Source organism: Geotrypetes seraphini, chromosome 3 (assembly GCF_902459505.1).
Source record: "Geotrypetes seraphini chromosome 3, aGeoSer1.1, whole genome shotgun sequence".
Classification (NCBI taxonomy): Eukaryota; Metazoa; Chordata; class Amphibia; order Gymnophiona; family Dermophiidae; genus Geotrypetes; species Geotrypetes seraphini.
This window is the reverse complement of record NC_047086.1, coordinates 96,996,578-97,023,000: the sequence shown is the minus strand read 5'-3', so window position 1 is coordinate 97,023,000 and position 26,423 is coordinate 96,996,578. Positions and strand designations below refer to the sequence as shown.

General features: G+C 42.0%; 1 protein-coding gene across 1 annotated transcript in view; it reads left to right on the top strand.

Moving 5' to 3' along the window:
• The window catches only part of NBAS (NBAS subunit of NRZ tethering complex), an 852,905-nt gene that overhangs the window by 29,422 nt on the left and 797,060 nt on the right, over window positions 1-26,423 (top strand). The window contains exons 5-7 of the mRNA XM_033937554.1: window positions 9,166-9,213; window positions 17,726-17,769; window positions 23,168-23,301. Of these exons, the coding sequence (XP_033793445.1) occupies window positions 9,166-9,213; window positions 17,726-17,769; window positions 23,168-23,301 (226 nt within the window). The remainder of the gene's footprint in view (window positions 1-9,165; window positions 9,214-17,725; window positions 17,770-23,167; window positions 23,302-26,423) is intronic.

The following is a 26,423-nucleotide window of genomic DNA, read 5'->3' as shown; positions in this document are numbered from 1 at the left end:
TCGAAAGGGTCCAGAGAAGAGTGACTAAAATGGTTAAGGAGCTAGAGGAGTTGCCGTACATACCCCCTATTTTACGAATGCATAGCGTGGGTTTTAGCGCTGGAAACAGCGGTAACTGCTCCGATATTCTAAGGCATTCTTTGAGCATTGGAATTCTATGAGCATTGGAGCAGTTACTACCGCTTCCGGTGCTAAAACCTGCTCTATGCATTTATAAAAGAGGGGGGATAGATTGTTGTGATATGCGGGATATGAGTGTTTCAAATAAATACAAAATAGTAAAATGTAGAAGGGTTGTAGGGCCTCTTTAAGAACATAAGAATTGCCGCTGCTGGGTCAGACCAGTGGTCCATCGTGCTCAGCAGTCTGCTCACACAGCGACCCCCAGGTCAAAGACCAGTGCTCTAAAATGAGTCCAGCCTCACATGTGTACGTCACAGTTTAGCAGGAACTTGTCCAGCTTAGTCTTGAAACCCTGGAGGGTGTTTTCCCCTACAACAGACTCTGGAAGAGCGTTCCAACTCGCCACCACTCTGGGTGAAGAAGAACTTCTTTACGTTTGTACGGAATCTATCCCCTTTCAACTTTAGAGAGTGCCCTCTCGTTCTCCCTACCTTGGAGATTGTGAACAGTCTGTTTTTATCTACTAAGTCTATTCCCTTCAGTATTTTGAATGTTTCAATCATGTTTCCTCTCAGTCTCCTCTTTTCAAGGGAGAAGAGGCCCAGTTTCTCCAATCTCTCACTGTACGGCAACTCCTCTAGCTCCTTAACCATTTTAGTCGCTCTTCTCTGGACCCTTTCGAATAGTATCGTGTCTTTCTTCATGTACGGCGACCAGTGCTGTACGCAGTACTCCAGGTGAGGGCCATTGCCACAATGGCCCGGTACAGAGGCATGATAACCTTCTCCGATCTGTTCATGATCCCCTTTTTTATCATTCCTAGCATTCTGTTCACCCTTTTTGCCATCTCAGCGCATTGTGCAGACAATTTCATTGACTTGTCGATCAGAACTCCTAAGTCTCTTTCCTGGGAGGTCTCTCCAAGTACCGCTCCGGACCTCCTGTATTTGTGCGTGAGATTTTTGTTACCGACATGTATCACTTTGCACTTGTCCATGTTGAACCTCATTTGCCATGTTGCTGCCCATTGTCTCGAGCTTGATAATGCCACTTTGTAGATCTTCGCAATCCCCCTGTGTCTTCACTACTCTGAATAACTTTGTATCGTCCGCAAACTTAATCACCTCACTCGTCGTACCAATGTTCAGATTGTTTAGAAAGATGTTGAAGAGCATGGGTCCAAGCACCGAGCCTTGCGGCAGCCCGCTTGTGACACTCTTCCAGTCTGAGTATTGTCCATTTACCCCCACTCTCTGTTTCCTATGTTCCAGCCAGTTTTTAATCCACATGACTATTTCACCCTCTATTCCATGGCTTGCAATTTTCCGAAGTAGTCGTTCATGTGGAATCTTGTCAAATGCCTTCAGAAAATACAGATATACAATGTTGACCGGGTCACCCTTGTCTATCCGCCTGTTTACTCCCTCAACGAAGTGCAGTAAGTTCGTCAGGCAAGATCCTCCTTTGCTGAAACCATGCTGGCTGGTCCCGGGGATTTATCGCTCTTAAGTCTATCGATCTGCCTGTATACCTCTTCTAGACTGACCGTCAAACCTATCAGTTTCCCGTCTTTGTTTCTAGCATATAGCCTGATGGGTTCCGGTATGCTGTGTATATCCTCTTCGTTAAATAAAGACACAAAAAATGTGTTCAGTTTGTCTGCGATTTCTTTGTCCTCCTTTAGCACTCCCTTTATTCCACGGTCATCCAACGGTCCCACTGTTTCCTTCAGATTAGGGAAGCAATAAACAGGAAAGTAACTGGCACCTTGTTAACCCTGATAAAGGGGATCCCAATCAAAAGGGGACTGAGGTAGGTATACTGGGCAGCCCTATGGGAGATTCTGCTGTAGAAGCATCACAAGAAAAATGGCCATGGCATTGATATTGTCCTTATCCTTTTGGCTTTCAGGTAGCTTGGAAGGCTAGTGGGTAAGTTTGTTTCAGTTCAAGCTGTTAACTGGCTCATTGTAATAGAGGTCATTGAGAGCTTTCCACTTTGCGATGTATTATGGTGGCTTACGTGGAGCTAGGGATCACTGTGTGTTCTTTGTGGGCATTGCACTGGTAGTGTGGTACCTGGGCTGAAACCTCCTTTCCTTTATTGCACTTTCTGGTACCTGTAGAAGGATTTATGGTTCACTTAGCAGTATTATAAACACGTTACGTCTCTGTTAAGTGGTCTAGAGAAAACCATAACCTCTTATTCAAGTCCAAATATCATGGTCTAATTATACGACACAAAACCCAGGCTAATGAGAAATATCTTTATTATGAAAATAGAAAAATATAATTCACAAGCCAGCTGCAGAATCTAAGTATTGTTCAAAATATCTAATTACACAAATGAAACTCAGTACATGATTGTCACAATCTAATGGTTAGACAACTAAGTAAAACTTCTTGTTACACACACACACTATTCCTTATAATAATAATCCCTGATTAGCAAATGATTATATTATCACCCAGGTAACTTTTCACCCCTTTACCTTTATAATTGATTCCTATCTAATTCCCAAGCTAATAAAAGTAATTTCCGTATGCTCACCCTTAATTAGCTTCTCCGGCACAATTAGGTGGAAGAGAAAACTTTTTGTCAGCTGGAAGACGTCAGGAATACCGTTGTAAAAGTTACACGTGTTGAAAATCCTTGATGAGGCTATAAATCATCAGCAATAAGTTCCGTTTATCTGTGCTAAGTTCAGAACAGTTTTTAAATGTCCGAATTTCTATGTCTTAGGCAGAGAATCACACGAGGTAACTTACAGGTCTAATTATTGAAAGAAAAAGTTTACAATTAGAACATCTGTGAGCAGATCTGAGCTTCCCCGGACCTTATCACAGACGTTCTAATTGTAAACTTTTTCTTTCAATAATTAGACCTGTAAGTTACCTCGTGTGATTCTCTGCCTAAGAGATAGAAATTCGGACATTTAAAAACTGTTCTGAACTTAGCACAGATAAACGGAACTTATTGCTGATGATTTATAGCCTCATCAAGGATTTTCAACACGTGTAACTTTTACAACGGTATTCCTGACGTCTTCCAGCTGACAAAAAGTTTTCTCTTCCACCTAATTGTGCCGGAGAAGCTAATTAAGGGTGAGCATACGGAAATTACTTTTATTAGCTTGGGAATTAGATAGGAATCAATTATAAAGGTAAAGGGTTGAAAAGTTACCTGGGTGATAATATAATCATTTGCTAATCAGGGATTATTATTATAAGGAATAGTGTGTGTGTGTGTGTAACAAGAAGTTTTACTTAGTTGTCTAACCATTAGATTGTGACAATCATGTACTGAGTTTCATTTGTGTAATTAGATATTTTGAACAATACTTTGATTCTGCAGCTGGCTTGTGAATTATATTTTTCTATTTTCATAATAAAGATATTTCTCATTAGCCTGGGTTTTGTGTCGTATAATTAGACCATGATATTTGGACTTGAATAAGAGGTTATGGTTTTCTCTAGACCACTTAACAGAGACGTAACGTGTTTATAATACTGCTAAGTGAACCATAAATCCTTCTACAGATTTTGGGGGCTCGTCCGGGATATCTAGGTTTCTAATTTACAACTGTAGCTATGTCTGTGGACACTGTGACTCAGATTTCGTGGCATGCTCTTGAAAAGGATGTTTTTCAGAAATTAGCTGTGCAAGTGTTAAAACAGCAAGATTCTGATGTGTATTTTTCTGACCTTGTTCGTTTATTACATGCAGATATAGAGGACTCTAATCAGGCGTACTGTTCAGTATTGCAGCGTCTCCTACATGCTCGTACTAAACCTACAGGAGAAAATTATTCAGAGCTCATCTGTGCGTTGTTTGCTTTTAAAACTTCTGTCTCTGCTAGTTTATCTCAACAACGTCAGCTTCAGAGTGATTTATATGAGCAATTAGAGGATTGTAAAAATTCTTTGCAGACAGAACAGACTCGTAATGATTCCCTTGAACTGTTAGCTTCTAATTGTGAAGATCAACATTCCGACTTTGATCAGGTGATGTCTGAGTTACGACATCAATGTTCTGAGTTGAATGCTGAACTTGAAAGTCAGAAAAAAAGAACAGTGAATATTTCTTGTGCGAAGTGTACCTCTTTAGTGACTCATCTTACTAATTTGAGAGCTCAGAAGGATGAGTTACAAGTCTCTTTATCTACTTGTCATAAAGATTATGATAAGAGTGCCGAGCTTGTTTCCAAATTGCAGAATGAACTTGCAGACGTAACTTCTGCTTATGTTTGTCTGGGTGAAAAGTTAGACGCTACCGAACGTCTGTCTAATGATAAGGCAGCCCGTGCTGACAGGCAATTATGTGCCTTACAAGCGGACTTTGTTGAGTCTCAGAACCGACTTTCCGAAAGTAAGTCACATGTCTCACAGCTCACTGACTCCCTATGTCAGGCAGATGCCGATAATTTGGCTCTGCGCCAGAATGTTCAAGCTATATCCTCCCAAAGAACTGCGTTAGCTACTGATGTGAAAGTTTTGCAAGACAAGGTTGCTACTATTTGTAGTGAGAGGGATATTCAAGCTCCCTTTCTCCCTGTGTCGCCTCCTCATTTTCCTACACCAGCTCCAAGAACAGTCTTTCGTTCTTTTTACAGCTCTAGGGGGGGAGGTGGGAACAGGAATTCGCAGGAGTGTTCTGATTCTACTGCAGATGACTTGTTGCCTAGTAACAAACCCTGCCCTGAGAAATTAGTGACACTAGCTGACCGCCCAGTGCAGCAACCACGCCCAGTGCAGCAACCACGCCCTGTAAGGGAGATCAGTGTTTTTGTCAATATGTCTTTCTCTGGCTGACAACAGTGATATATTGCTGTTCCCAGGTTGTACCTAACCTTTGTTTTTCTCTCTGTCTTCCCTTTTGTGACTTTTTTTTAAATAAATCACAAAAAATATATATTCTTGGGAATATTAAAAATAACAAGTCTCATACATCATACAATACAACAAATATTATGAGGCTAAATATGTTTCCAGTGCAATAGGTGAGACATTCTAGACAACAGGGTTATTTCCTCATACTCGCATGGACTGCAGAAGGAATCCACTCTGGATTTTTCACTCTGCCTCCAGTGTACTTCACAGATCAACTTAGCGCCCTCTAGCAGTCTTTCCTTGTACATGAATGGCTGCAGCTCTGTGTTCTGCTCTCCTCATTTTTATTATTTTACTTTGACATAGTTTTGTCTCCTTTGTGGGTATTTTCGCATCTACAGCAATTTGGAGGCTCTGCCTCTTGTGAATTCACAGACTTCGGAATGTAGCTGACAGACCGATCCCTTTTGGGTACCTTTGTGCCAGTCTGCATAGTAATCCCTGGAGGTCAAGAAGGTCAAGGCCGTCCCTGAAGTTGTCTCGCTGTCCAGCTAAGCGGGGGTTGAATGCAGACTGTTAGGTGTGCTTAGGGGGCTCAGCGGTGTCCTCCAGTATGCTGACTGCGTTTTCGCGTCTCTGCCCATCATAGTACACATCCGGTGGTCTGCAGAGGTGGAGGTGTTGTCAGACAGTGGAGTCTGACTGGCAGCCTGAAGAACACTTGGAGAAGGCTTTCCTAGCAGTGTGGCAGTGAATTCTAGCCGGCTACTGACTCAGAGCTGGAAGCAGCCCAGTGTCTGTGGTAACAGTGAATACAGCAGAGCTGACAGGCTCTCGCAGTGATTTTGAAAAGTTAATTTTGAGGGTGTTTTTTGCGTTTTCCGGGCCTATGTTTCCAGACAGATTTGCAAGAGCATCAGGCCGCCAAGTGGTACAAACTAATATCTGAATATTTGACCAAAAAACCTAAAACAAACCTAAAAGATATTTGGAGCATTGAAACAAAACGGCAGATTTCTGCTACACAGTGGCCACGGATTTGGACTTGGAGAATGAGATGTACAGCGTCGGCATCTATGGGACAAACTTATCTTTTTCTGTTATATAGAATTTTTTGGACCCCTTTCTGTTTACAAAAGTTGGATAGTTCAAAGTCTAATAGATGCTAGCACTGTCATCTTGAAGTAGGAACACTGGATCATTAGTTGTTTTATTGTCCCTTGATACTCAGTTTTTGGAAATCAATATAGGGAAAAATTAATATGGTACTCGAGGTCTCGATACCATTATCTTATGATGTGGTCCTATTTGGGACATTGTTGAAAGCTAAGAATCCAATAGACGTTTATAAAAGCAGACTTCTTCTGATTATGACAGGGGTGGCCATGCCAATGATAACTGGAAACTGGAAGAATTGGGACAGATTCAGTTTTGGTGAGAAACACTGTGTTTGTATTATAGATACGAAAAAATGAATGCGGAACAATTGGGTATTAATAAAAAAAATTTTTTAAAAAAATATGGGGTCCATTAGAGGTGTTTGTTAATAAAGACTGATTGATTGATTAACCTTTAATTCCTTGCTAATTTCTACACACATCCAGAGAGGGTGGGAGGGAGGGTGGGGGGAGGGAGTAAAGTACTTTGTTTTAATATTTGTTTGAAGATAAGTGCTGTTGTTTGTTTTATCTGATTGTACATTTTGTTTGCGCTTGTATAAGTTCTGAAAATGAATAAAGATTACAAAAAAAAGTTTCCCCTCCTGAAAAATTGGCAGTTTTTTTAATTTTTGGGAAGTTAATTTTAGTGCATTTTTGGCACAAATTTGTTTCCGGCAGCCATCTTGGATTTTTAGTCCTTTTCTCATCTTCTCCCTGCTTCTTTAAAATTCATGTTTTTGCCAGGAAACTTGCTGGGATGGAGTCCTCAGGGTCTTCTCTTGTGAATTCATATGACGTTGACACAAATTTACTGCTTTCTGAACATCTTGCGCCACGTGCTGTGTGGCACAGCCGGAGGGGGAGGGAGGGGAGGTGGTAGCTACCAGCTCTGCTTCCCCCTCACAGAAGCTGGCGATTCCATGCTCAGCTAGCCAGTGGGGCGGCTTCCATTGCTTTTGGGGCTTGACTCGACTGGTTTTTCAGGCAGCCAGGCGGTGGACCCTCCACAGCCTAAGAAACACAAGTCTATGCCCCAGAGACCTGATATTTTTTCTGACTGAGATTTTTGTGGTCCAAATTTCAGACCAGAGGTTCTACTGCTGGAAGTTCTCCGCCTCCTCTCTCGGTGACTGGTGGCAGCGGGGTGACCTCGGGGAGCTCCCCTCCTCCGCCTGTTCCTCTTTCGGGCTGATCCTGACCTCTCTGATCCTTTGTTTGATAGTGCAGCCCTTCTTGGATTTGGGGGATCCAGATTTGAGTACTGGATCCATGGATCCCTTAGGGGCTCTGTATCCTAGTGATGATCCGACTGTGCTGTGCTTATTTAAATTTGCGACTTTGCCTGATCTGATTACTGAATCTTTGCAGGAATTGAACTTGGCCCCTCAGCCAGCTACTTCCACTTCTTCTTCTCCCTGACTTTGCAGTGTGCGCTCGGAATCTGCGACCTTTCCGGTGCATCTGGATATGAGTTGTATGTTCTCTGAGCAGTTTGACTCTCCAGAAAGTCCTTTGAGAAATGCTAGGGCTATGTCCCGTTTGTATCCTATGGCACTGGAGTTCCAGCATCTTCTGGGACAGCCCAAGGTGGAGTCTTTGGTGGCTCAGGTGACTAGGTGTACCTCTCTTCCCAGTGATAGGGGAGTGGTGTTGAAAAGATATGCAGGACCACTGTGTGAGTCCTAGTAAAAACTTGTTCAACAAATCTCTGGAGACTTGAGTGGTTCCCGGGGATTGGAGAACAGCAGATGTGTCTTTATTCACAAAAGTGGTTGCAGAGATGATGTGGAAAACTACAGGCTGGTAAGCCTCAATTCGGTTGTTGGAAAAATAATGCCAGTATTGTTTCGATGCACCATGCATGTGGTGCAAGCTGCTCTTATCCATCGTTCAAACTGAGCTTCAAAACTCTTCCAACTTCTTTTTCACTGGCATATTCAGATTGGGGAGTATATTCCACTGTGCTGCTGTGGTAATATCTACTTTTCTGGGATATGCTCTGGTGGATGGACTTAATATTTTACTCGGGCCGAAACTCTAACTTTATCCTACAATGACATCATAAGAAGCCCAGGTATCTGTTTGTTTTTTTTTAAACCTGGGGCAGTGGAGGGTTATGTGACTTGCCTAGGGTCACAAGGAGCTGTAACAGAAATCAAACCCAGTTTCCCAGGATATTAGTCCAACCATCAGGTTACTCCTCCATTTCAATTGTATTACAGATAGTAAGGGCATTGGTAGCTTCTGTGAGATTTGATGGAAATAATTTATATATTTTTAATAATTATATGTTTTTTTTGTATTCCCCCTTGAACTGTTGAAAGTGTAGGTTTGAGATATTTTTTTAAAAATGTCCATACTTGTTTGCTCTTTTATGACAAAATTGCAGAATTGAATCAACCCATAATTTTTTCTGTCAAGCTCTTGAGTTTTTAGAAGGTTCTGTCTGTTTGCTTTTTAATTCTGCCCTTCCCTCACTTTTATACAATACATAATTGGTTTTAGAAATACATGAGCTCTAGACTAGAGAATGACACGGGGACAAATTTTTCCCCATCCCCACAGGAACTCATTTTTTCCGTCCCTGAGAATTCTTTACCTATGCCTGCCCCATTCCTGCAAGCTTTGTCCTCATCTGCACAAGCCTCAAACACTTTAAAATCATAAGTGTTTGAGGCTTGTGCGATTAAGGCAGAGCTTAAAGGAATCTAATCTAATGCTTGACTTTATATACCGAATCATCATTCAAGGAAAGCTCGACTCGGTTTACAGTAGTTATCAAATAAAAAACCAGAAAAGAATAAGACTAAGTTTGGGACAGTGACAAAACTCGTGCAGACGGAATAGGGAAATTGAGTTCCTGCAGGGACAGGGACAAATTTGTCCTCATGTCATTCTCTATTCTAGACATTAATGGATGATGGGTACTTTTAAAGTTATGATGATACAGTATAAACTATTAATGCAATATGATAGGGAACTCTTTTGATTCTTCTTGTTACGTTAAACCTTGTATTCTTGATTCTATTTGTTTTTTGGATTTTTTCCCCCAGTAATGGCAAGCTTTTGGCAATTGTCCAAGACCAGTGTGTTGAAATTAGGTAAGTTGGTAATTTTTTGTCTGTCATGTAGCAGTTCAAGAAAATAAAAACCATGGTCATTTCATTCAACTATCAAGTGTTGTATAGTAACTGGGTAAATGTAAATAATTACTGTACTTAGTTTTCTTGCCACTTTTATGTGAAACATTTGTTACTTTTACTCAAGTAGTAATTTCACCAGTTTTTACAGGTACATGATTAAGCAGATTCAAATGGTACAAAACGCAGTAGCAAAATTTCTGCTGGGAAAATCAAGGCAGACAAGTATCACCCTGGCTACATTGGCTCCTGGTTGAAAACAGGGTAAAATTCAAGATCTTGTTGCTGACATACAAAATCATTCATCTCTTAGAACCATAATATCTAGCAGCCAGACTACATCACCACACATCAGCATGTGCATTGCGCTTGAGCCAAAAACACCTGCTGGAAATTCCCTCTTTCAGAGACATCAAATACAAGTGTCAGGAAGACGATGTTCTTGGTGATGGCTCCAAAGTGGTGGAACACCTTTCCGAAGGAACTAAGGGCTCCTTTTACAAAGTCTCGTTAGCGGTTTAACGCGCGTAATAGTGTATGCTAAACTGCTGGCTGCGCTAGCCGCTACCGCCTCCTCTTGAGCATGTGGTAGTTTTTTGGCTAGCGCGGGGGTTAATGCGTGATAAAAAATCACGTGCAATAAAGCCGTTAATGCGGCTTCATAAAAGGAGCCCTAAAACTGGAAAAGGACATTGGAAACCTCAAGAAAGGGATAAAGACCATCTCTTCACAGACTACTATAGCCAATAATACAACTTAGAGGAGATAATTGGCTAGTCCCCACTAGAAACATGATAGGATGAACACAGAAGGATTTAAGAGACATCTAAAAACATATCTGTTTTCGAAGTATTTAGACAGCTAATTCATAAAAATTTTATTATGCATTATTTTGATCATTTTAGTGTCTCTAATTATTGGCTTTTAACTTTTTTAGTTCTATTCAACTTTTTTATTTTTTTTAACTACTGTAAACCGCATAGAACTTTACGGCCTTACGGCCTTGCGGTATATAAATTTATTATTATTATTAGTAGTAGTAGTACCGTATTTTCGCGGATATAACGCGCGCGTTATACGTGATTTTACGTACCGCGCATACCCCTCGCGCGTTATATGCCTGAGCGCGGTATAGAAAAGTTTTTAAACATAGTTCCCACCCCGCCCGACGCCCGATTCACCCCCCCAGCAGGACCGCTCGCACCCCCACCCCGAACGACCGCTCGCACGCGCTCCCACCCGCACCCGCATCCACGATCGGAGCAAGAGGGAGCCCAAGCCCTCTTGCCCGGCCGACTCCCCGACGTCCGATACATCCCCCCCCCCGGCAGGACCACTCGCACCCTCACCCCGAAGGACCGCCGACTCCCCAACAATATCGGGCCAGGAGGGAGCCCAAACCCTCCTGGCCACGGCGACCCCCTAACCCCACCCCGCACTACATTACGGGCAGGAGGGATCCCAGGCCCTCCTGCCCTCGACGCAAACCCCCTCCCCCCAACGACCGCCCCCCCCCAAGAACCTCCGCCCGTCCCCCAGCCGACCCGCGCCCCCCCTGGCCGACCCCCACGACACCCCCACCCGCCTTCCCCGTACCTTTGTGTAGTTGGGCCAGAAGGGAGCCCAAACCCTCCTGGCCACGGCGACCCCCTAACCCCACCCCGCACTATATTACGGGCAGGAGGGATCCCAGGCCCTCCTGCCCTCGACGCAAACCCCCCTCCCCCCCAGCCGACCCGCGACCCCCCTGGCCGACCCCCACGACCCCCCACCCCCCTTCCCCGTACCTTTGGAAGTTGGCCGGACAGACGGGAGCCAAACCCGCCTGTCCGGCAGGCAGCCAACGAAGGAATGAGGCCGGATTGGCCCATCCGTCCTAAAGCTCCGCCTACTGGTGGGGCCTAAGGCGCGTGGGCCAATCAGAATAGGCCCTGGAGCCTTAGGTCCCACCTGGGGGCGCGGCCTGAGGCACATGGTCGGGTTTGGCCCATGTGCCTCAGGCCGCGCCCCCAGGTGGGACCTAAGGCTCCAGGGCCTATTCTGATTGGCCCACGCGCCTTAGGCCCCACCAGTAGGCGGAGCTTTAGGACGGATGGGCCAATCCGGCCTCATTCCTTCGTTGGCTGCCTGCCGGACAGGCGGGTTTGGCTCCCGTCTGTCCGGCCAACTTCCAAAGGTACGGGGAAGGGGGGTGGGGGGGTCGTGGGGGTCGGCCAGGGGGGTCGCGGGTCGGCTGGGGGGAGGGGGGTTTGCGTCGAGGGCAGGAGGGCCTGGGATCCCTCCTGCCCGTAATGTAGTGCGGGGTGGGGTTAGGGGGTCGCCGTGGCCAGGAGGGTTTGGGCTCCCTTCTGGCCCAACTACACAAAGGTACGGGGAAGGCGGGTGGGGGTGTCGTGGGGGTCGGCCAGGGGGGTCGCGGGTCGGCTGGGGGACGGGCGGAGGTTCTTGGGGGGGGGCGGTCGTTGGGGGGAGGGGGTTTGCGTCGAGGGCAGGAGGGCCTGGGATCCCTCCTGCCCGTAATGTAGTGCGGGGTGGGGTTAGGGGGTCGCCGTGGCCAGGAGGGTTTGGGCTCCCTCCTGGCCCGATATTGTTGGGGAGTCGGCGGTCCTTCGGGGTGAGGGTGCGAGTGGTCCTGCCGGGGGGGGGGGATGTATCGGACGTCGGGGGGGGGCATCAGGCTTTCAGGATGGGGACAGACCTTCAAGGGGGGACAGGACTTCAAGGGAGGACAGTGCACGGAAAGTCAGGGGGGGTGAACGGAGAGTCGGGACAGCGCACGGAAAGTCAGGGCAGTGCACGGAAGTCAGGGGGGTGAACGGAGAGTCGGGACAGCGCACGGAAAGTCAGGGCGGGCGAAAGGAGAGTCGGGCAGCATGCGCGTTATATGCCTGAGCGCGGTATAGAAAAGTTTTTGTACATATCATCGTGATTTCTGCGCGCTATACCCCTGTGCGCGTTTTACAATGGTGCGCGTTATATCCGCGAAAATACGGTAGTAGTAGTTGGGATACCTAGAATTGTAGAGGATGTGATAGATAATGCACAGATAACAAGATTGATCAGGATGTTAATATTTCCAATACATACATAGAATATGATACTAGGTGTGCAAAGAAACAGTAGTAGTATGAACACAGTACATGGTACTAATATATGTGTGTATATAAGCAGGTAGATTGATTATGATATAAATAGGCTCAAAGAAGTAGGATGATTGATTTATAATTTGATTAATTAAAAAAAACAACACATCGTTTTAAACTTCTTTCCCCTCTATTCAACAAGCTCACCAGAAAAAAAAATATTAAAAGCTACCTTTCCATTTTAAGGTCCCAAGATTTGGAATAACTTCCCTATATATTTACGTCAAACTTCTTCTTATCACTTCAGAAAACTGTTAAGGACACATCTCTTCTCTTTGTAATCTTCATCTCCTGTTTTGTGATTCTCATGTTAGTACATTCATCTAAAGCATAGGAATCTATTGTAACTAAAATGTATGTTCAGGATGAGCATGGGGCATTGACGCCATTTGTGAAAGCTTCAGGTTTGAAAATAATTCTACATGCAAAATGACACCAGCGCAAGGTTTTAAAATTATAACCAGGATTTATTGAATTATTGGTTCTATTTTCCCATTATTAGATCAAAAGAACAGCATAATTGCTTACGTTGCGCTCATGGGAGATCATCATCGTGGCCAAAGACTGGCCTTCTCACAATGGTCTCTTCTTACAGTCTCATTACAGTCTATTATATAACTTTTGGTTTAGTGACATCATCAAGTTTGACGACCAATAACATTTCTATGGGTGGTCTCAAAGTTTAGACAAAGAAACATTCCTCCATGTTTAAAAGTTAGTCAAAGTTTCAGATGATTTCTGAATTAACATTAACATTCAAAAGAATTCACAATTATTAACATGGTAAATTCTCAGTCCTTCCATGCTGACAAGTTCTGAGCCTTAAAGGAAAAAAAAAACTCCTAAGCTGACAGATTCAAATTGCACAGCCTTACACAGAAATCTTACTCAGGAGAAAAAGGGGGGGTTAAATCCCCCTCTCCTCTTCCTGAAGCATGGGCTTCCAATGCCCCCCTTTTCCCTATTCTTGAGACTGACTCTAATCACTTCCAGATGTTGTGCTCAAGATTTTTTCTTAATGTTTCTGCTTATAAAACCATTTATATTTCATTCATGGGCCCCAAACATTCATAATTTCATTCATATCTTGGCCATTCATACTTCATACATTTTATATCTCAGTTTGGAATATGGAATCTAATATGCTTTTTTCCTAACTGGCCTGAGCACATCTGTTTTCAATTAGAACCACGAGGCTAAAGGCGGGAAGCTGAACAAAGAACAGAAACTATTCACTGGCACAAGATGGTGACCTAAGACAGGACAGTCATAGTACATACAAAGAACCTAAACTGGACTCCATGTAATCATGATCCTGATTTCTACCATGATTTAGCTCAACAGCAAAGTACACAAGAAAACACCATTCTTTTCCTTATATTAATCTTTAGTGTGTTTTTCTTCTGGCCTTAGCTACATTATATTTAAATGTTTTATTCACCTATTTTTCGTACGCTTCTATTTGGGCGCGGTCCTTAACTAACACAGATGTTTGTCTAACTAGAATTACCCAGAATCATACGAAAAACTGGCGCTACAAAAATACTGCACTATCATGCTTCTGACCTCAATATCGTCCCATAAACAGCGCTAGCCACCATGAGCCACGATTCAAGGAATCTTATTGTAGACTGCAATGAATCCTTGTTGACATTTTTGGGGGTATAAGAAACAATATGGTATGGTATGTTTTCTTCCATTGAAGAGCATGCCATTTTACAGAAGTTGGCCTCAGCAAGATCTGCACCATATATGAGTTGCCATCGTGGTTTACTCAATCAAAGAGGCTTACCACGGGGCAATGAAGTGTTAAGTGATTTGCCCAGAGTCGCAAGGAGCTGCAGTGGGAATTGAGCTGAGGCAGCTGCTGTAGTACTAGGCCACTCTAATATCTTGCATCATAATGTGAGACAAGTTGGTGTCTCTCTCTTGTCTTGTATAACTTTCTTAACCATATGCAAAACTTTTAAGTTACCCAATTACAGGAGGGAGATTTTAGACTAGTCTTGGATTTCTGCTAACCTGATGTATTATGGGACCAGCAGTACTGATTTAATGGGTAGAACCAGAGACTACAAATATGACGCTGCTTTGGATTAAGTTTAAAACTAGAACTGGCCAAAGTGTCTCCCTCTTGTAACTGTGTAACTTGGCAGCTCTGCTTGTGTGTAATGTGCATTGTGATACATTGTTTATTGAAAGCTTCTATACCGTTACTAATGACTTGGGGGGGGGGGGGGGGGCAATTCAGAGCGGTTACATGAGCTTCTGTAATGGTGTTAAACTTTGATTAATATTAATAATGGAGAAAGCTAAAATGCAAATTCCTTTTTCTTTTTTACCTGTATGAGTATTTTCCTGGAAGAGGAGTTGTAGTAACTCTGTCACATGTGTGAACCTTGCAAAGTGGCGTTATCGGCCATAAGAATGTTGACCAGCAGTTTTTAACTTGTTCATTGATAGTACCGTATTTTTCGCTCTATAAGACACTTTTTTTCCACCCAAAAGTGGGTGGAAATGTTGGTGCGTCTTAGGCAGCGAAGATACAAATTTATATTCCCCCCCCTTGTCGGTCCTTTTTTAAAAACACCCCAGTACCTTTTTTAACCCCCATCCCTTTTTAAAACACCACCTCACCCCCCTGTCCAGTATCTCTATCACCCCTCCACACCATCCCTTGTGTCCAACTTCTCTCTCTTTCTGTTCCTTCCCTCTCTCCCTCCATCCCATTGGCCACCATCTCTCTCCCTCTCCTTTGTTTTATTTCTTACCCACCCCACCCTCCACTCAGTCCAGCATATGTACATCTGGACCCCCTGCTTCTCTCCCTCCGGGTACTTCTACACCAGGGCCCGCCCCGTCCCGAAGGCCTGCATGTTTTCCTCCCTTCTTCTTCCCGGTCTCCTCTGGCCCACCAGCATGAACTGCTGCCACTGCTGCTGCTGCTCTTCACTCATGTCTGCCTTCGCCTGGTCTTCTCTTCAAAGTAGCCTGCTGAGGATCGCTGGCCGGCTGTAGCAAACCTTGTAGGCCGCTGTCAACCTCAGTAGCACATTCCTTCTGCCGCAGTCCCGCCCCCTCCTCTGACGTACTGGAGGAACGTGCTACCGAGGTCGACAGTGGCCTGTAAGATTCGCTACAGCCGGCTGGCGATCCTCAGCAGGCTGCTTTGAAGTGACCCGGTGAAGGCAGCGGCAGCGGTTCATGCCGGTGGGTCAAATTTAGTATAAAATTTAAAATGTCTGGCGGCCAATTTTTAACACACTGTGGGCCAGATTTGGCCCACGGGCCAGAGCTTGACATGTCTGTTTTATAAGAAAGCAATCAGAATTTGCATTTAGATAAGGGGCAGAGGGTTTCTTGAATCAGGTGTGACTGTGGGAATAAATATGCAATGGGATCAACTGAACTTGTTAACTTTTTCTTTCCAAAGATTGGGTAGGTTGTAATGGAAATAGGGCCAATTGTTACAAGAACATAAGCATTGCCTCTGCTGGGTCAGACCAGGGGTCCATCGTGCCCAGCAGTTCGCTCCTGCGGCGGCCCTCCAGGTCCTTGACCTTTAAGTTCCCACCACCTACATTGTTTGTGCCCTAATCCTGAAGTACCCTGTATAGTAACCCTCTATCTATACCCTGTAATCCCTTTCTCCTTCAAGAAGTCATCCAAGCCCTTTTTGAAACCCAACATTGTACTCTGTCCTATCATCTCTCTTGGAAGCGCATTCCAGGTGTCCACCATTCTCTGAGTGAAGAAGAACTTCCTAGCATTCGTCTTGAATCTGTCTCCTTTCAGTTTTTCTGAATGCCCTCTTGATTTTGATGTCCCCGCTAGCCTGAAGAATCTGGCCACCTTCTCTATGCCTTTCATGATTTTATAAGTCTCTATCATGTCCCCTCTAAGTCTCCGCTTTTCCAGGGTAAAGAGCCCCAGCTTCTCTAGCCTTTCGGCATATGCAAGGTTTTCCATGACCTTAATCATCTTTGTTGCTCTTCTCTGGACCCTTTCGAGCATCGCCATATCCTTCTAAAGGTGCAGCGACCAGTATTGGACGCAGTACTCCAGATGCGGGCGCACCATCGCTCGATACAGTGGCAGGATAACTTCTTTCGTTCTGATAGTGATACTTTTTTTTGATAATTCCCAACATTCTGTTCGCCTTTTTTGAGGCTGCTGCACATTGTGCCGCTGGCTTCATCGTAGTATCCACCAATATCCCCAAGTCCTTTTCTAGGTTGCCTTCCCCCAGTACCCTCCCTACCATCGTATAGCTGTACATCGGGTTCCCTTTCCCTATGTGCAAGACTTTACATTTCTCTATATTGAAGCTCATTTGCCATCTTTTTGCCCATTCACCCAGCTTGTTCAGGTCAGTTTGTAGTTCTTTGCATTCCTCAACAGTTCTGACCATACTGGAGAGTTTTATGTCGCCTGCAAATTTTATAACTTCACATTTCGTCCCTGTTTCCAGGTTATTAATGAATATATTGAACAGCAATGGCCTCAGCACTGACCCCTGTGGGACACCACTCGTGACCCTTTTCCAGTCAGAGTAGTGTCCCTTTACTCCTACCCTCTGCTTCCTGTCGGCCAGCCAATTTTTGACCCATCTGTGCACGTCCCCTTCCACCCTGTGACTCCACAGCTTCTTTAGTAGGCACTCGTGGGGTACTTTGTTGAAAGCTTTTTGGAAGTCCAGATATACGATGTCTATAGGGTCTCCTTTGTCCAATTGTTTGCTTATCCCCTCAAAGAAATGCAATAGGTTCGTTTGGCATGATCTTCCTTTACAGAAACCATGCTGGCTTGTTCTCAACAGATTATTTTTTTTCTATGTGTTCAGTGATACTTTCCTTGATCAATGATTCGGCCATCTTCCCCAGAACTGAGGTTAAGCTCACCGGTCTGTAGTTCCCCGGGTCTCCTCTCGATCCTTTTTTGAAGATAGGTGTAACATTTGCTATCCTCCGGGATTACCCCTGTTCTCAAGGATAGATTACAAATCTGCCGCAGTAACTCCGCTGTTTCATCTCTGAGCTTTTTCAGTATTCTTGGGTGGATTCCGTTTGGGCCCGGAGATTTGTCAGTTTTTAATCTATCTGACAAATCTCCGGTTAGTTCATGTTGTGCATTATGGTTAAGCATTTGTAATTGCTTTGATTCACCAGAGCTGAATTAAGAGAAATGCCTTAGTAGCAAAATGTTTATAGAGAAATGAATGCTCATAACAGACCGCACACACACACATATGTACACACATGTCCCTGTAGTTTTGGTGCTACCGACCTCTGGGAGATAGTTGATCATGTTTTTTTCTCCCTAAATTGTAGGTCTGCTAAAGATGACTTTGGTTCAGTCATTGGAAAATGTCAAGGTAAGAAACTAAAATAAAACACTTTTTTTCTGATATTTAACCATATCTGAATGTTGTGACATTCATTTTTTTTCTTGTTTTAAATCAGTGTGTCTCAAACTTTTTTAGCTCCAGCACACTAAATGGACAAATTTTTTCGTGGCACATTATAATTAAAATTATAAAATTGCAAAGCCAACAAAAAATTAAATTTGAGTGTTATTTAAAGTTCTTTAAGGTATATATGAGTAATTGTAACAACGGTGAAACAAAAGTAGATAGAATAGAATTGCTAATCAATGCGATGGATGCACTTACTTTTGAGTGCAAATTAACTCAAAACGCAGCTCGATAGTAGACAAGAAACATGCATTTCATCATCCACCATCTGCAGTTGTTCTCTTTTTATCGATTTAATTTCTGTCAGAGCTGAAAATCCACATTCACAAAGATAAAAAGATCCAAACGGTAACAAAGCCTTGATTGTGTTGTTGTTTAAGTTAGAGTAACTATTGCATAAAAAAATAAAACTAAAATTATTTACCGTTAGTTTTCAAGGACCAATCATGTCAAAGAATGATGCTTGTCCGAGTGGTATCCTTATGCACACAGATGCTCATAACATTGACAGACTCTTGCTATTGTGATGTACATGCCATCTATTCTAGTGTATACTTATGAAGGGAATTTTTAAAAATAAAGTAAAATTCTGGAATCTCTCGTATCACACCCAAAATCTCTTCAGTGCACACCACTATGCCATGGCACACAGTTTGAGAGACACAGTTTTAAATGTTGGCGTTCTCTTGAATTACCTTTTCTACATGCATCTGATGAACTGAGCTTTAGTCCTTAAAAGTTCATGCCTCAATAACCTTTTTTGTCATTTGTTCTTGTCAATCTTTTTCTACAGCTGATTATGCATGAATACATTTAACTAGAAATTAAAAATACCAGATAATTAGCCTTTGTATGTTCTTTAGTTACTTGCATACTGCTATCTTTTCTCTTGATGTCACCTAACACCTAGGCAGGTTATAACTCAACATAGATAATTCATCAACAAATAAAAACACTGGCACCTATCAGCCCTCTTGTTATCACAAAATCAGCAGCAGAACACATGTACAACCACTCGATGTTTTTACACAAGTGCAATTCTATTAATAGGATTGTCTGCAGGTGAGCAGGATGAATCAGCCACTCATGCAAGCAATGTCAAAGGGTCAGACTAATGATCTGTCTTGCCCAGCATCCTGTTTCCACAGTGGCAAATCCAGGTTACAAGTACAAGCTGGCAAAAACACAAATGGCAGCAACATTTTATGCTACCAGTCCCAGGACAAGCAGTGGCTTCCTCCATGTCTATCTGAATAGCAGACTATGGACTTTTCCTCCAGGACCTTTTCCAAACCTTTTTTTAAATCTAACTGCTCTTAACACTTCCTCTGGCAATGAATTCCATAGCTTAATTATTCTTTCTGTTTTAAAGGTATTTCCATGTAGCTTTGAGTGTCCCTTATTCTTTTTATATTTTTGAAAAAGTTAAAAATCAATTCACTTTTATCCATTCTACACCACTCAAAATTTTGTAGACTTAAATCATATCTACCTTCAGCCATTTCTTTTCCAAGCTGAAGAGCCCTAGCCCTAGCCTCTTTAGCAGCAAGATAGTCTTGGGAAAAACCCCTGCATTTCAGGCTGGCACAATGAATTCATGTTGGAATGCTCTAATTTCCCAAGCTCAGACTTATTATTTGTTTTGAAAAAAATCTTAAAACTTATTTGTTTGAGAAATATTTGACTTAATTGTAATTCTATCTTCCAATGAACATTTTAATGCTTATGTTGATAATTTATTGTTCATTTATCTCTATTTGCTGTGAACCACCCTGAGCTGAAGGTACTTTAGTTAGATTGTGAGCCTTCGGGACAGTAAGGGAATTTTTCAAGTACCTTTCTTATTTCTAATCTTAATGTATATTTTCTGTAAACCGCTTAGAACCTAACGGATGTAGCGGTATATAAGAAATAAATTACATTACATTACATTACATAAGAATAAATTATTATTATTATTTTGGTCACTGTTATTTCAATCTTCTCTAATTTTCCTATCTTCTTTGAGACGTGGCGACCAGAATTGAATGCATTAGTCAAGGTGATGTTGCGCCATGGAATAATAGAAGCATTATAATATTCTTAGCTTTATTTCCCATTCTTTCCTAATAATTCCTAGCATCCTGTTTGCTTTTTAGGCCACTGGGCATTTGGTGTTAGGTTTCAGTGTATTGTCTGCAATGATAGCTAGATCTTTTTTCTTAGGTGCTAATTGCTAAGGTGGCTCTAGAATCTGGTAACTATGGTTTGGCTTATTCTGCCCAATGTACATAACTTTTCATTTGGCTATATTAATTGCCATCTGCCAGTTTCCTAAGATCATCCTAGAATTTTTCACAGTCTGCATGTATTTTAACAAATTTGAATCATTTAGTATCTGCAAATTTAATCACCTCACTTGTTCCAATTTCCAGATCACTTATAAATATGTTAAATAGCACCAGCCCCAGTAAGATCCCTGCGGCACTTCACTATTCACCCTCCTCCATTGAAAAAAAATTTGCCATTTTACCCTATTTTTGGAACTGAGAAACATTTTCTGAGCATGCTTATAACTTGTACCTTACCATTTTGGTGTGCCTGTACAGAAGCACTTCAGTTAACTTTATTACAATCTGCTGAACAAATGTGTTTTTATTAACTTTTTGATAGCTCTTAGCTTAATGGCTAGAGTTGGGAGTGGTACTGGAGAAGGGCGGATGTGGTCTCTCTACACAACAGTGGAAATAAGGAAGAAGTAGGGAATTATAGGCCAGTAAGTCTGACATTTGTGGTGAGCAAATTAATGTAAATGCTTTTAAAACAGAGAATGGTGAAGTTTCTGGAATCTGGTGGATTGCAGGACCAGAGGCAACATGGATTCACTAGAGGTAGATCTTGTCAACAAATCTGATCAATTTCTTTGACTGGGTGACCGGAGAACTGGATAGAGGGATGTGGTGTATTTAGATTTTAGCAAAGTTGGATGTACTAAGGTTGGATACCTTGGCAGCTAAGACATCTAAGTATATTTTTTTTTTTTAAAGATTGCCTACTTAGATGTCTTAGCTGCCAAGGTGTCCAACCTTAGTACATCCAACTTTGCTAAAATCTAAATATATATATATGTATATATTTGTCTTAAGATGTTGCTGGTTTTGAAAATAGCCATTTCTCTGCCTCCGACTTTGGATGTCTTATGGGAAACATCCAAAGTTAAATATACTATCGAAAATGCCCCTCCTCATCTTTGAAGATCTCTGTGTTTCTCAAGTTTCTCCATGTTTGGCAGAGATTTGACTTACTCTCTGAGAAAAAGGAGGCCTTTATTTTGTATAAATATATACAACCTTTCACCCACTGGTAAACAGTCTGCATCTTAGTATTGGCAAACAGTTGAGTTATTTAAGTTGCTGAAAGAGTAGGAATGAACTAGATCTATTGACAGAGTACTTGTGAAAAAGTTCCCTTTTGTTCTCTTAATTGGAATTCTAGTACAATATATGTGTCCTGGACAGATGGGTAATATCCCAGTGCTCGCGATCCATGCATAAGTAATCCACTCCAGCTTTTGAATCTCTCCTCTTTCACTAGAGGACTCTGCTGCCCCCTTCAGTTTTCCCTTCTGTGTGTGAGCCGGAAGGAGTCTTTCTGATCTGCTCTGTTTATTTCTTTGTTGATTTTGGTCTTTTTGTGGTGTTTTGACTGACTTAGGTGCTAAGATCTTCTCTAGTTGTGGGTCCAGCTCTGCCTATCTGGAGGAGAAGCAGACTGAAGTCTGAATTTGACAGGCCAATCCCTTTGTGGCACCTGCTGGCCAGCCTTCAGAAACTTTATGGAGCTCGTGGTAGGTTCCCCTGGTAGAATTGCTTGCCTACTGCGTCACAGGGGCTTGAGTGCAGGCTGTCAGGCGTCCATTGGATGTTTACTGGGGTCCTACAGGATGACAGCTGCATTTTGACTTCCCCCCCCCCTTCGTGTATTCAGGTCTGTGGGGTCGAGGCTTAATCAGACACTGGTCTGGCTGGCACCCCAAAGATTCAGCGCTGGAAGAGCACTCGTTTGAGGCAGTGATTTCTTCTTCCAGATTCAATTATGTTTGGGGTTGAGGCAGGCTATAGCACATTTCCAGCACAGGTCACAGTGAGTAAGGTTGTTATAGCAAATGAGGAAAATGTGTGTATGTGGGGGGGGGGAGGTTTGAAAGTCTTTAAAACCTGTTGGTTTGTTTTTGTTTTCTGCCTCTTTTTGTAGGTTTCCCCACCTCTAAAATCAAGAAATTGTTGTTTTTTAAAATTTTTGTTAAAGCATTTTAGAACCGTTTTTTGGCACTAAACACTGCTGTGGTGGCTATATTGGATTTCCCGATTATTATTTTTTTTTCTTTAAAGATCTCTAGAACCTTCAGATCACCTGGCTAGAATGGAGTCATCAGATTCCTTTACCCCTAATTCATGCCAGGTTTTCACTGGATGGGTCCACAAGGTGCACCCTTGCGCCACGTGCTGTGCATCATGTGGAAGGGGGCATGAGTGGTCGGCTTAGCCTCCTCTTTACTCTCTAGTGCTCAGGAACTGTCGGGGAAGGGGGTCCATTGGTTGGAAGTAAATCCCTTCTAGAGCCCCAGAATGGCGGTCATCCTAAATGCAGGAGCGCAGAGGCCACAGAGCCCGAGACAACAAGCTGGAGTCATCTAAAGGAGACTCAGCACTGCCTTACATGGCATTTTTTCTAGCGTATGTCAATTAAATGTGGAGAGCCTTTTTGGATGGCCAAAATCCCTAAGGGGCATCTGGCAGGAGGCGCACAAGGGCAGAGTTCTGGAAGCACTGCGTATATGTCTTCTGACTGAATACTATTGCAGGAATGATGATTAAGTGAGTTGGGAGGGAGGGTTGTAAAATAGGAAATACCCCCTGGGTTATTAGAAATGTAGGCAAATTAAATCTAGCCCACTAGAGGCCAATTTGAACTGAGCTGGAAAGACGAGGATGAGGAGAAAATGGCCAGGTCACAGTAACAATAAGTTTATTTCTAGTTTCCTTGATGTGTTAAACTCCTTTTCCCCCTTTCCCCTTTAATGCCATACTTTCTGCTCTTATTTGTATTCAAGTTGGCTATGTTTCAGACTTATCACAGGAATTCTCTTATCACTAAGACCAGCTTTTCTTTGCCTACAAAGATGACAATCCTGTGTATAATGAAAGAACTAAATGAGTCTGTTTAAGAGGACATGCTGTATTTGACTAGTAAAAGTGAGGAGTTAAATTGCTGTTTTTAATTTTAAATGATAAGTGTATGTGGTTGTATTATTTTCTAGTACCCAAAGACCCTAATCCCCATTGGAGAAGGGTGGCCTGGAGCCATGACTGTACACTTCTTGCCTACACAGAAAGTACCGGAACTGTGCGTTTGTTTGATCTCATGGGCAGTGAACTCTTTGTTATTCCACCGGTAAGTACTTTTTTCCTACAAGATAATTCCTGTAAATGAAATTATATGGGTAAAATAGTGTCGGTGTCTGTACCATATAGAAATGGTAACATTTTCTATTTTAAAGCATTCATTTTGATCAGAGGTGTCAAAATGTTATGCCCCAATTTTAAATCGAAAATCAAGAAGAACTATACTATATATAAACAATTGAAAAACAACCCCAAACAGGAAAAAAATAGTAGACTCCTAGGTCAAAAGGACTGTATATAGCTTTATCACTTAAAAATTGTAAAGAAAAGAGAGACCTCAGAAATAATGGAGCCCACACAATTCAACATAACAATGAAATGTTATGTCAAATTGTGTAGGCAACCTTATTTCTGAGATCTCTTTTTTTTTTTTTTTTCTCCACTTTTTTTTTTTTTTTTAGTGATAAAGCTATATACAGTCCTCTTGACCTAGGAGCCTTTACTATTTTTTCCTGTTTTGGGTTGTTTTTAAATTGTTTATATATAGTAGTTCTTCTTGATTTTCGATTTAAAATTGGGCCATAACATTTCAGCACCTCTGATCAAAATGTATGCTTTAAAATAGAAAATGTTACAGCTTCTATATGGTACAGAGTTAAACTCAACAACTTTCTGCAGATTTTAATGCATATTTACTATCTATTTTATTTAATGTAATGTAGAGTTTATATACCGCTAAATCACCATGCAGGCTTCAAAGCAGTTTACAAACAATCAAATTGAGTTATAATCTAATTAGGTCCTTTGAACTTCCCTCTCTATCCCAAACTGGCTCACAATCTAACTATAGTACCTCAGAAAAATATTTGCTTATATGACAAAAGATATATAAAAAGAAGGAAACAAGAAAAGAAACTACTTTAGGGAAAACTTCAAAACATTAGTATCAAAGAACCCAAAAAGATGGAAAAGTTACAAAAACAAAAAAAAAACAAAATAGATTTAACAGATTCAAAAGAGAGCATCAAATATAATAGGTGCAAAAAGACTGGACATTCTTTTAATCAGTTGTTTATATTACCTCCTTGATAGGAAACTACCATGTTTCCCGTAGCTGCTTATTCTTGTTTATTTTTTCTATTTTTCCTTCTTGCAAAAATCTTCTAGCATAGACATATTGTCTTGTATCTGTTGCGTACTTAAGATCTCCTCGTAACATCTAAGATCTAGGAATGGGACAAATCATCGTGGCAAAAGCTTTTAGATCTCTGTTAAGAATCAACACCAACGTAATTTAAAAAATATATATATAATATAAAGGGACCTCAGTACGGGCTCAGTCAACCCTTCGATTCATTTTTAGCCCCGGGCAAGTGCTTATTGATGACTAGAATAAACACATTATAATGTCCCAGGTGAATTTTTTTTCAAAAATTAAATGTGAATGCTAATGGGTCTGGTGCTAGTTATCAATAAGCACTTGCGCAGGGCTAAAAATGAATCAAAGGGTTGACTGAGTCCGTACTGAAGTTCCTTTATATTTTATAGATTTGTCTTTATTACATTTGTGTTGATTCTTAACAGAGAGCTAAAAGCTTTTGCCAATTCTTTTAGTTTCCCTTTTTTATTGGTGATATTGTGTTTTTTTTTTTAAAGACGATTCATCATGGCCAGTTCATCACAGGACATTTTATTGCAGCCACGCTGAATCGTCCCATTCTGCTTGGGCTGCAGGCAGGAAATGCTGAGTGTTCTTCAGCTTGTAGCAAAATGTCCGGACACTGCAGATGAAAGCAAAGACTTTAACAAGGATCACTGTTTGGCCTGGCCAGCCGGAGGGGTTTCTTGAAGGGATTCTTCATATCTTCATCCTCTGTTTAAGGGGACATTGTTTAAAGAGAGTGCAAAGCCCTGGAGAAGAATGTGGCGGATTTGGTCAGCTGGAACCACATCACTTCCAAAATGGAGGAGCTCGGGGTAGAGACAGTGGACAGGATTGAGAAGGAATGGAAGCACCAGAAGATACTAGAGAGAGGGGAACACCACTTCTTTTTGTCTTTTTATGTAATGTTATTATTGATGATAGCCCCTTCTATTATGGATATACTTACATGTAGAACCCATTTCAAATAAAAAACAAACAACCAAACAAACCTGTGTCAACCTCGCTGACAGGAAGGAGAGAGAGAGGGTATTATTCTGTGGGGGAGGGGTTGCATTGTCGTCGTCCCCAACACTGAATCAGACCCAGACTCAACTCATCGTGGCCAGTTCATCACACTAAAATTGTCAGATGAAACAGCCATGATTTATCATCCCATTCCACTGTGTGAAGGCCATTCCAAAACCCTTTTTTCTCTTTTCTGTAATTTCTTCATGATTGTTGTGTTTTTTTTTTGTTTTTTTTTGCCATGTGTTGGCTATTTCAGAAGTATCCTACCTCTTTGCAGCATCAATTTCTTCATAAATACTGGCACATTAGCTTCTAGGACAGCACTTTTCTAACTTTCTGTAGCTGCAACCCTATTACTGCTGTCACAAAAAGCATGCGACTCCTAGAGGCACAGGACAGGTGTTGCTTTGGACAGCTCACAAAGGTTGTGACCTCAAACATGGGTGTTGTAACCCATAGTTTGGGAAGTCCTAGGATATTTATTGTTATACCATTATTCATTTTACACATGAAGGTGGTTTAAATTTTGATTGGGTAAAAAAATGCAACAAAGTTTCTAGAAGTGGCTACATTAAAGGTTTCACGGTTATTACAAGTTAACCAAATGTAGTAGAGCAGAGGTCTTCAACCTTTTTACACCTATGGACTTGCGGAAATAAAATAATTATTTTATGGACCGGCAAACTACTAAGACTGAAATTGGAAAAAAAAACCCTGTTCCTGCCCTGTCCCTGCGAGCTTGGTTCCCGCAAACCATCTGATCCCATCCGCACAAGCCTCAGTTATGATTTTATATTGAACGTATGTTATTAAAAGTATAAAAATGAAACAACATTCTGTACAATTATCATTTTATAAATACAAGTAATACAGAGCAAGGATCAACAAAACCCCTGTCTCCCCTCCCCTTCACAAATATCCCCTCTACTATCAAGAAAACTGAACAAGCCAAATTGTTACAGAATGCTACACAGAAATATCATGCTAACAGAATACCG